The 11,648-nt window shown below is 44.1% G+C and overlaps 1 protein-coding gene across 3 annotated transcripts in view; it reads right to left on the bottom strand.

Moving 5' to 3' along the window:
- Positions 1 to 596: 596 nt before the first annotated feature.
- Positions 597 to 11,648, bottom strand: part of Slco3a1 (solute carrier organic anion transporter family member 3A1) — a 283,145-nt gene continuing 272,093 nt past the window's right edge. Inside the window, exons 10-11 of one of the 3 annotated variants that reach the window (XM_052160605.1) lie at positions 9,642 to 9,884; positions 597 to 1,279 (exon numbers count right to left, since the gene is read on the bottom strand). In XM_052160605.1, coding sequence (XP_052016565.1) covers positions 1,197 to 1,279; positions 9,642 to 9,884 — 326 coding nt within the window. In that variant the 3' untranslated portion in view covers positions 597 to 1,196. Of the gene's footprint in view, positions 1,280 to 7,187; positions 9,310 to 9,360; positions 9,885 to 11,648 lie in introns of those variants that run through there. The other 2 variants (XM_052160589.1, XM_052160597.1) reach the window with 2 other exon arrangements.

Below are 11,648 nucleotides of genomic sequence, written 5' to 3'. Positions count from 1 at the left end.
AATACGGTCAGAGTCCTGCAGGCCCTGGGGCCCAGGGCTAAGCTGTTCAAGGCTTGTTTATATACTAAGCATTCATTGACCATCGTGGACTCTATTGAACAATGCTGGTGTGTGTTGAGCTGAGGATATTCTCTTCCTCTCCCTGGTTTATATGGTGGGAGACTCAGAAAGGAAACTGAGTATGGAGGACTACTGAGGTATTCACAGCAGCTGGATCAGTGCAGCGGAATCTAAGTCCAGCTTCAGGCTGTGGAAGCAACGATGACAGTTTTTATGCACAACACTGAATTTGGAACCTTCATGTGGCAATTCCAGTGAAGTCTCAACACAGTTGTTTTAAAGCAGCCATTCATGTTCCCACTTTGCAGATGACACCGAGGCTCTGTCATGTCAGATCACTCAACCAGCATCATATCAGTAGCAAGTGCTGCGAGGCAGATTGGATTTGGGTCTGTTTGGACTCCAGAGCCTGTGCTCTTTTGATCATGTCAAAGCCCATAAACATAGAATACACACAGCTAGAAGCACAGTCCGGTTCAGCACGTTCTACTCAGAGACACAGGAAGCATAGCAGAGATGACAGCATGAGACAGAGGAAGAATTAAAATAGTGCTTTTAATATAATCTCAGCAAATGTACAGTATATATTTTATATCATGTATCTCTAAACTGCTCATCTGGAAAATATAAGCTGCAAAAATACAGACTACCACACTCAGAATCTATTAAGTATGTGCTTTTCTTCCTCTTCTCTCTTCTGGGAATCCGGATTTTTACACCCTTCTGTTAAAGCTCAGCCTCTGCTGATTTCTTTGGAAAGGTTAAGAGTGTTTGGTCAGAGAAGCATCCCCAGAGGGGGGATTCTAAAGCATGTCAGAAAGCCATCCCCACAGAAGCGAGAAGAGGGGTAGGCCGAAGGAAATTTGCACATCAGTTTCAACCTCGCATTTTAGGACCGATTGCCCACTTTGGAGGGCAGCTGACCACACGCCACCTCCTTAAGTCCTTGTCACAGGCCTGTGCTTGAAGCCTCAAAGGACCAGATATCGATAGGATAATCCACATAGGAACCCTTAGGTTCCCGGGCAGCACAGGCTGTCAGGCCTCACGGTCTGTGGGTGGTGGTGGTGGTGGTGGTGGTGGTGGTGGTGGTGGTGGTGGTGGTAATGCTGGGCTCTGCTGTAAGAGGGCAGCCCTTAGCTTCGCACAAAGGAGTCTTCTGAAGGTGACTGTGACTCAGGGCAGGTTTTCTCTGTCTCAATGTCTTGATACTCTGTGCCTAGAGGGGAAGGAGGGAAGAAGAGCCAAAAGGAAAAAAAAGAAATGGGTCTTTACATCACATCGACGTGCCTTTCCAGACAAAGGGATGGGCAGAAGTCACAGCAGTAAAGCGTTAGCTTTTTCTCCACCTCACCCTCACAAGACGACTCTAAGCTCAAGGACCTCTATGAAGCCTGCATCTTTCAAAGCATATTTATCTGAATCATATCAATACTCATGAGTTAAACCCCGAAGATTGTGCCCCAAACCTTTATTTATCTATCTTTTACACAAGTCACCAGTCATAGATCTTGTGCTACTTAGAGTCCAAGCGTCACTTTGTGTCTTTATTAAAGAGGTGGCTGCGTGCCAGGGAAAAGCCCTGAATCACAGCCATGCTTTCTCCTCTAGCATTGGGGACCAGTTTATTGTCCATTAATCCACAGTCACTACATGGCAAGTCAGACAATCTCTTGGCTGGAACCATGTCTGGGACCAGGTCACACCTCTATAAATGACAACTGTGGTTTGATGTAAAAAGCATTAACATTTTAACTCATCCCCATGGTGATCTGTGCACCATGCAAAGCTAATTTATGGTGACATATGGGTCTCTTGTTCAGTGACAGGTGAGGGGAGACCACAATAATCCCTGGTTATCGATCTGTCCTCTTTTGACTTTGACCTGGCAATTTAAAAGGCAAGAGACTTTCCTTGGCATTTGTAAGCTGGAGAGGATGAAGTCCATGCTCTGTGTTTGACTGTTTGGAAGGCTCGTGTTCTTAGAGTCTTGGGAGAACTCATCAGAGAAGAATTCCCCAGGTGATTAAAAAAGAAAATAAAAAGTATGTCAGAATGCCATCTCTCCAGAGATGCCAGAGGAGGGATGGGATGAAGGAAATTTGCATATGGGTTGGCACCACTATTTGGGGACAGGGCAGGAATGAGAGCTGAAGTTGCTTCTTACTCAGTCCAGCTGGCTGGGAAGGGTTTGATATGGCTAAGAAGGAAGGAGGAAGGCTTTGAAAGGTCTCTACTGGTAATTGTTAGGGAGGACCAGCTTTCTGTATTCTATGGTCCTGTGCTTGCAGGCAACATTTTGCAGAAGGTCTTGTAGCTTTGGCTCATTTCTCTGAGAACCTATTGACTCTCAGTAGGAGTGGGACAGTCCCATCTCTTCCCTACCACAGGTGGATGTTCTGTTGGTTTCCATGTTCCCACTTTGGAGGTTGTGTGCTGGACTGAAAAGAGCTCCAGTTCAGAATTATGGAGACCTGGGAATGACTTTTGTTGACCTAACTAGCTAGTGATCTTGGGAAATGAACTTTCTGGGCTTTTCTTGTCTGATCTATAAAGGGCGGTGTGTGTGTGTGTGTGTGTGTGTGTGTGTGTGTGTGTGTGTGTGTATGACTTACCTGTCAGGGAAGGAATAAGAGGGTTTCTGGGGTCAACTGGGATTCTGCATTCTCAGACCCGACATGAAGCTTGTAGGCTTAGTAAATAAGAACTTCCCACCCCTTCTCCCTTTGAGCTGCTGGATTATGCTCAAGCTGTTTTAGTTGTGTTCTTCTTACAATGAGCTCCCTGCATCACACAGTTCTGCTTCATTTTATGGCCTCAGCTTATAAATCAAACTTTCTTGCCAAACTTATCTCCACAAGAGCCACCTTCCATTTGATTAGCATGATCTTAAGAAAAACAGTAAAGAAATGGTAAAAATTTCACCCTACAGAATGTCACATCTCTAGAAAATTGGCTACATTATTCCATTTGCTCATAGCAAAAATAATAATCACTTCTACCTTATGGAAAAATATTCAAAATGTATGATTATTATCAACCTCTGATTGTCGACTTGAGTTGTTATTATAAAAATGGAAATGTCTAGGTACTCAGCTTCTCAAAGCCTGCAATCTGGAAAGAAAGACATAGTCAATATTTAGCAAGTTTGAAGCCCCTGGGTCAGGGATATATGAGATGGGTGTTATAATACCTCATAGGAGATATGAGGGGATGTGAGCTCCTATCTGGTACTGAGAGCAGTCTCTAGGACTCTTGATACATTTCATCCTGTTTCCTTTTACCTGCCCATCTTCAGTGGAACACTTTATATAAATGAACTACTGAGATCAGGGATAGAGAACATGGCTAAAGGAGGGACAGCCAACACTATCTCCAGATTACAGCTTCCATTGTGTCCTGCTTACTATCCCAGCAAGCACATGAAGAATGTGTGGCCTCTGGTTCATTTGTGCTAGAGACTTTGAGGTTAGGCATTCCCTGGAGGCAGAGAAGGCTCCCTTCTATTTTGCTTGGTAGGGAGGGAGCATCTAATTATCCTTGCCAACAGGCATTTTGGACTCAGGCTTGGGTTTGAATCTCAACTCTTCTCATGACCTTGAGCTAAATTCTGAATGCTTCCAAGTTTCATTTTCCTCCCCTGTAAAATACAACTAGCAATAGTTCCTGCCTCACAGAGTTAGTGTTAAGATTCCATGTGTTAATGCATGTAATCAGCTCAGCCCAGCAGCTAGTTTAAAGTAAGCACCTGATAAATGTTAGTGACTGTTATTATTAGCTATTACTAGTGCCTACCAATTATTCTACCTGACAGATTGATTAGCTCTAGAGTGCCAATGTTTTATGTTGGTGCTGTAGAGGGAAAGGGTTTGAAGCTCTATTCAGTATCTGGATTCCCTTCTCTTTTCCTGTTTCCTATATTTCTCCTTCATGGTTCTGTATTCATCATTAAGTGGGGGAGATTTTATTAGTCTAGTTGAAATGCCAAGTGTCAGATTGGAAGGGACGACAAATTCTCTAGTTCAAAATCTTTATTGCATCCAAGAGAAAAGCAAGGTTGTCTGACACCAAAAAAAAGGCACTTTCCCCTTCTTGGAAACAAGTGAGGTATTTTAATTAGACTCCTTTGTTTAGGAACATTAGGATTGATAAACACCTATTCCAAGACCCTTTGGAGAAATGACTCAGCCAATGCTATGGCCAAGATTTAGGTGCCAGATCTGCCCTACTTATGCTGAACTGTTGGTATCTCTGAGACAGTACTGCCTCAGCACACCATAAAGCTTTGTTGGTACCCAGCCCCAGGCATTTGCTCATTTATTGCTTTGAGCTGATCTTGGGTAACACCATTGGGGAAAAGTAGTTTTGACAGTCTGATTGATGGTCTACAAGGCTTCAAATATTTTACTAGATAATCCAAAACAAGAGTAATGTGATGCCCTGATTTGGTGGTCCTATCTTCAAGTGGCTGTAGGAGTGACTTTCTCCTTTGTCTTCTTACTGCCCACTTGGGAGGCACTACTGTTATTTAGTACTGAGAAACCCACCTTCTTTGTTTCTCTCTTTGATTATTACAGCTATCAATCAAAGCTTGCTAGCACTGTGAGTCAGCACTGAGTCAGCTCTCACATTCAGACAGAATCTGGCTGGAGATGCTCTTTTGATGGTTTGTTTTGTGTTCCAGTCTGTCCACTTCACTGAGAAGTGAGCTCTTGGAGGAGAGGGGCCATGTACCTAGTCTAGATGACACCCAGCCCAACATTTTAGATACAAGGATAACTGGGTCATGTTCAAACACCATATCCTTGAGAAAAAGAAACACTACCATGAGAAATTATGCTATCAGAGATGGCCTCTGAGAAGTAGAAACCCTTGTCTTCATTTTTGAGGCAGGCAAACGCCTCTGAGTTATATCACCATCTTTCTTCGTCTGAATGTCCCAGTGTAGGTATGCTAAGCCATGTTGGTCCCACCAGGACTTGGTGGTAGCTGAGGTTCTCCACATGTGTGAAGAGCAAAGGAGGCAATGTGGTGTGATGGGATCCAAGTGTAACACAAAGAAGCAATGCCTAGCAAAGGCTTTTGAACAACAGCAACAATCTTCCTTGTTTGTCTTGCCAGTGACGATGTCTTCTAACTGGCTCTTGAGGGGCAATAATATTCTAGAGGAGAGGGGATCATTTTGGGCTAGTTGTCTATGAAATTAGGTTTTTGTTCAAAAGGATAGAATTGGGTGTGAATTGGGCCAATGTAGTGAATTAGAAGGAGAAAAGGGCAGGTGAAAAAGGGCTGGGTTTGGATCTCAAAGGAATTTGCTAAACCAGATTTTATTTCACTATTACTCTCTTTTGGAAAACTTGGTGCCTATTAGGTATTCGCCCTGGATTCCTAACTTAAAGATCAATGTTAACCGTATTGAAGGAAACCAGAAGAACAATGAAAACCCTACTGTTTGGTGCTGTCCCTGATTTTTGGCCAGATAGCTGGCTATCCCATGCATCAAAACAATCAGGTAAGAACAGCAAAAGCCAAAAAAATAAATACCTTCCATCTGTTAGAGTGAGAAGCTGCACACTTGCTTCCCCTTGCCCACCATAACCAAACCAAACACACAGCGAAAGGACAGCTGGCTTCCAATGGACAGCAAGGGCAACTTGTTCTGCCCATGTCCTTCTTTTTTTTTTTTTTTGACTGTGAGATCAGATAGTTGATTTTTTCATACTGATATTTATTATTTTGTAATACTGAATACTGTTTTCAAGACTCTTCTGGAGATCTTGTGACACATCCCATGGTTGGCACATGAGAGCCCTAGTTGATGAGGAAACCACTCTCTCCCAGGACCATAAACAGCACATTGCAAGAAAGCCAGATGGGCAGACTGATGGCTGGCCAACTACTGTGTCTCCTCAGAGCATTTTTCTGTGAGCCCAAATACACACTTACACCTTCTGGGTTCCTTTGTAATGTCTCCACTGGAAGTTACTGGAGAGGCTCAACTAGTAATCACACCAGAATCTTAGGAAAATCCCCCAGGGGTAGCTGACTACCTTCTAGTGACAGGCTGGGTGGGTGCCCTTGCATAGGACATTCTTGTATAGACTGCCTCAGGCCTACAAGACTTTCTAAAGTATAAGGAGAAATTCTAGGGCATTTCTGGATCTGGGGATGCAAATGGAAAGATTCCACAATGCCCTTCCATGAAGGGTCATCCCCAGAGCAGCTAGCCCACTGTGAGGTAGAGAAAACGAAAGGATTGTTAGCAGGAAGCACACCCTCCCTCCTGCTTGGAAGATGCTAACTCTGAAATGGCTCCTTGGGAGTTCTTGGCTGCCTTTATTATTTTGCTGTTAAGCACTAGCAGCAGGTTCCTTAGGGGAATAGAACAAGATGGATTCTTTTGCTCTTTATTAGCTGTGAGGAAAGTCTGGGCATCCCAAGGCTTTGTTATTACCACCCACTCCCCCAGCATCCGAGCTCTGTGGCCTTCCTTGTGGAGGTGAGAAGTGAGTGACAGGCACAAGTGTTCCTCGACAGCACAGAACCTCAGCAGAAGGAAGAAAAGCCCGTTGTTTGCCACATGTGGGAAGCAACACAGGTACAAAGCATGAAACCTGCTTGGCCTACATGGATAAGTTACAAAGATCTGTCAAAGGATGCAGCAGAGACCTTTACATCCATCCTTGGGAGCATTCAACTAAGATGGTGAAGGAGGCAACTGCAGAAGAGATCACTCCAGCATTCATTCACACGTCTTCTCCATCCATGCCAGGTTTGATTTCTGTACGTTCTAGGGAAATCTTACCAGGACAGTTTTCATCTAGAATACTACTCAAAACCTATGCGGCAACCAAGGGACTGGCTATAACCTTGGATGCACAGTAGGGATATATATATATGTGTGTGTGTGTGTGTAGAGAGAGAGAGAGAGAGAAGTAGATTGGATTTTTTTTTTAGTCATACATGAGAAAAATTGAAAAATTGAAAGAGAGCACAACATTCATTGAAATCATTTTGCCACAGGGGGATTTTAAATTTATAAATAACTGTTGATAAAAGTGAGCCCTGGAGTTGGGTTCCATTGTTATCTTTAAAAACATTTTAAGGGAAAAAAAATCCAAGATACAAAGAGCTTAAAAATCATTATTTTTTTTTCCAAAAAGCAAATCATCTCATGAAACAAAGTGTACAGCCCAGGGCCTCAGTTTGGAAAGACACACAACAGAGAGGGCAGTAACCCATTAGCCATTCATTTTAAAAACAAGACTGAACCAAAACCTGTTTGGAGTGTGACCAAAACCTTCAGAGCAACAAAACGTCACCTTATGAACTGGTTGGAGAACTGTTCCCCCTTGCCTAGTTCTGATATTGAGGAGCACCCTGTGTTCATGAACAAGGGTAGGCTAACTCTAGGTAGATCGATGGAAGGTCTGCTTTAGAAGCACCCTGAATGAGGCAGCCAACCACAGCCACAGTGCCACACAGCCATTTTCTTGGTTGTCTTTGCTTGATGTCTTCTCTACTTTGGAGCTATTACCTAGACCTCCCCCATTTACACCATCTGTAAAATAAATATGGCACAATGTCCGTCTTTACTCTTCTGGCCTTATTCCTTTCCTTGCTTCAGGTGTACTGTAAGTGGATGTTTAAGGAGGAAAATGAAACCAAGCATCCTCTGTGGTCTACTTTGGTACCCTATGTATGTCTACAAAAAAGGTCAATAAAGAGGCATGAAGGGCAAGCTGACTGGGCCCTCTGCTGTGCATGTATATGATTCCATCTGACCCAGTACCTGCTGAGAGCGGCCATATTGTCTTACGTGTGCTGGTGTAAGAGTCCCCACCTCCCATCCCCCATACGACTCTTATCCCAAATGGCAAGGCAATGCTCTGAGGTTCAGCCACTTTCAATGCACAGAGTTCAGGACTGACCTGGGACTTGCCACTAACATTTTCATGGACTGGTCATGTGATCACTTAGGATCACTTGTGGGTTTATGATCACGGGTATCACAGCTCACTCAACAGCCATAGGCAGGAACCACACACCCTCTCTCTACTATCCCCAGGAGCACGGCTCCCATCCACATAAACCCACATTTGAGTGAGTCTCCTTCACAGGCTAAAAGGAATGCCCATTGGACCTGAAGCATGAATATAAAAGGGCTTCTTGTGACAGTAACATCACCATGGGGAATAAAGCCAGAAGGCAGATTTGCAACTTGTCACATTATCCCGTTATCTCAAATGTGATTATTTTCAAGATGCATTTACACTCTTTCCAGAGTATCTTTTTCTTATACCACATTGTGTTTTTGTTTTTTTGTTTGTTTTGTTTTGTTTTGTTTTCACAGTATCAGAATGAGGATAAAAATTACAATAGATTAATTGTATCCCTTGAATCACTTTATATTTTTGGTGCATTAAAAAAAGGAGAGAAGTAAAAGCTTTGTTAGTGACTGAAGGGTTAACACAGATTCTAGAAGCAGTTAAAAATAGTATTAGAGGATTATACATACAACAGTTGGAAATTCGTACGCTTTATATTTTTGTTGTTGATTTTGAAAAAAATGGCAAAATGTTTGGCAAATGTAGTTAAATGACATGGGCTATATTGGCGCTCACCAGCTCTGAGTGGGTCAGTCATAGCCAGGTGAGGCCCACAGCTTCCTGAGGTCACACTGTGGGGCTGGCAGGGAGGAGGTGTCAGGAGGTGAGGAGGTACATGCTCCCCACCCAGCTCCCCCTTGGGCCCTCAGTCTTGAACATGGAAATGGAGCTGGTGAGAGGTGCCAACCACAGATTCCAGTCCAGATCACCCAATCAGCATCTCTTAGAGAACTCTGAGGGCTTGAGTCACACGTAGACTGGGTGAGTGGTCTACACAGTGACCCATATTGCAAAAGTTGGAAAGCAGAGTGGGGTTCCCATCCCTCCAACCTCCCCCACACCCACACCCCACTGGAGGGAGAGGGTACCTCTAGTGCTTAATCTGGCAATGTTTTCAACTTGAACTTGTGGTTTTAGTAGACTCATTTTTTAATGCCTTTTCAGTTTTGTATGTGTATGCATATCCAGAAATGTCCGTGCTCCAAGATGGCCACAGGTGTTCCCTGAATTTGGCAGTGCCTCTTGCTTGTAGCTGTCGGCATCGTGAAAGCCATGAGGTGCCTTCCAAGCAGATTCTGAGCCCAGCAGTGTGCATGCCCTTCAGGGCTATCCCATTCTTTATTCTGAATTCTGACTGGCTCTGAGTTTTAGAAAAAGGACAAAGGTCTTATGTGTATGCATTATGTGCATGTGTGTGTAGTGTGTGTAGTGTGTGTGTGTGTGTGTGTGTACATGTCTGTTTTCAAAACCTTTTTTCTTTCTTTTCTTTTTTTTTTTTTTTTTAAGAAAAATGACATTTTGTTCACAAAGACAGAGTTCAGACCTCCTGTAGTCACTATAAAACGGATTCCATGTTTTCACACCACTCATGGTCTTCCAGGTTATAGATAAACTTTGTCCTATGTGTCTGGTGTGCGGGCACAGGGTCCCTCCCCAGATTGTCTAGGGTCAGAGTAGAGGCAAAGAACTCACTGGTGCTCAGCCCGCCCTCGTGGTTTTTGATGTAGCGTTTATAGTTTTTCCGCAGGCACTGCCACGTGGTGGTGTAGAGGATGAAGGCGAAGGATTTGAGCGCAATAGCGATGCTGACGTACAGATATCTGTAGACCACATTGTCGTAGAGGACACAGGCGCCTTGTTCCCCGCAGAAGGTGCTCCAGAACAGACAGGTGGAGTCAATGCCGGCCCCGAAGATGAGAGGTGGGGGGATGAAACCTGTCGGAGGGAAGAGATCGTTTCAAACTCTGCCTCTGGAAGAGAGTCCACTGCAGAGAAAAGGCATATTCCATCCCTGCCTGGGCATCTGTTTAAGGACTGCTGGGAGACGACGCAGGATCACGTGGCTCTATAGAGCGGTGGTTCAGACCTAGGGAACGCAAATCCCAGCCCTGCCTTCATTATCCAGACAAAAATCATTGAACCCTCTGTGCCTGATACCTCCTAAATTAATGTGTGAAAAAGTATTTAGGATGATATTATTTACCCGGTAGCTGTAAACACAAGGTAATTGACAGCTGTCATTATTCTGAGACGGGATAAAGTCATTCCTGAAGGCATGTTAGGATGAGTCAGCTTCCTAGTGGGAATACCAAAGAGGCGTGTGGCTCTGCGCATTGCCCTTTTGCATGGGGTTTTCAGGGGCTGTGTGAGCTGCCAACTGGAGCGGCCGGGGGCCAGAAGTACAATGTGTCTGGGCTATCCTGTGTGAGCACGTAAATGGACATTTGTAGTCTGAAATGAGAAACGTGGCAAACATACCCGTGGTTACTATTTGTCTAGTTCTTAATCTGGTGCGTATTCTTTTCATGTGGGACTGGCACCAGATACCCACAGCTATCATCGGAAACATGAGGCGGTATGAAAACAGTCCCCACTTTTAGTTCAAGTCTGTGGCAATCTGCTGGTTTATTTGCCTGCTCTCATCCCTTCGCTCAAGGGCTATTTGACTCTCCTTAGACTAACAACCGATGGCCAAAATCCCCCCCAGTGTTTGAGATACAGCTCAGTCACTATGTTTTTTTCTATTTTAAAAAGTGGGGTATTGTTATGTTGTGTAGGCTGGTTTTAAATTCACGGGCTCATGTGAGTCTCCCTTTTCAGCATCTAGTGTAGGCAGATTACAGGTACTTTGGTGCTAGCCACCATCCTGGCCTCAGTCATCAACGTTTTATGTGTATGTTTATGTGTGCATTTGAACACCAGAGGTCAGCCATCAGTGTTGTATGACTGGAACTATCCATTTTGTTTTGTTTTGTTTTAATGAGACACAGTTTCTGACTGCCTCGGAACTTGCCAATTTAGTTGTGTTGGCTGCCCAGGGACCTCTAGAGACTCGCCTGTTCCTGCTGCTTCTCCAGCACTGGGATTATACCACTGTTTTGTTTGCTTATTTGTTTTAATGTCAGAATCAGATCCTGTTTACATGGCTAGCACCTTAACAACTGAGATAGCGTCCCAGCCCTGGTCATTAGAATTTTGAAAATGAAATAGAGGACTTAGGCTTGATCTACTAAAAAAAAAAAAAAAATCCCAGGTGGTTCTGTTTTGAGGAGCTTTAATTTGTAGGATGGGGGGAAAATGAATAAGTTATTAATAAAAATTCATTGTTCAGGAATTCTAGCATTCCCTGAGGCTAGAATCTGGTACTGATACCTTCAATGGCAGACCTCCACTGTGAGACATGATGGCTACAATTAGAGGGGACAATCCTGAGCCTGCAGGACTGGCCTACCAGCTCCCAGAGTGCTCCTTCCAGGCTCCATCCTGGATCAAACTTCACCTTTCACAGAAGGTCTTTCTGGGAATTTGATCCTTTGTCCAGACAGACAGATGGATGCTCATGGCAAGCATATATTTTGGGGGTTTAGAGATCTGCAAAGTCCATCCACAGCGGCCAGAAGCACAAGTCTTTCAGATATTTAGATAGTATCACAGCACCACGCTGAGGAGGGGTGCAAAGCGAGGGACGGAAAGCTGGAT

Source organism: Apodemus sylvaticus, chromosome 1 (assembly GCF_947179515.1).
Source record: "Apodemus sylvaticus chromosome 1, mApoSyl1.1, whole genome shotgun sequence".
NCBI lineage: Eukaryota > Metazoa > Chordata > Mammalia > Rodentia > Muridae > Apodemus > Apodemus sylvaticus.
This window is presented reverse-complemented; position numbering and strand designations above follow the sequence as displayed.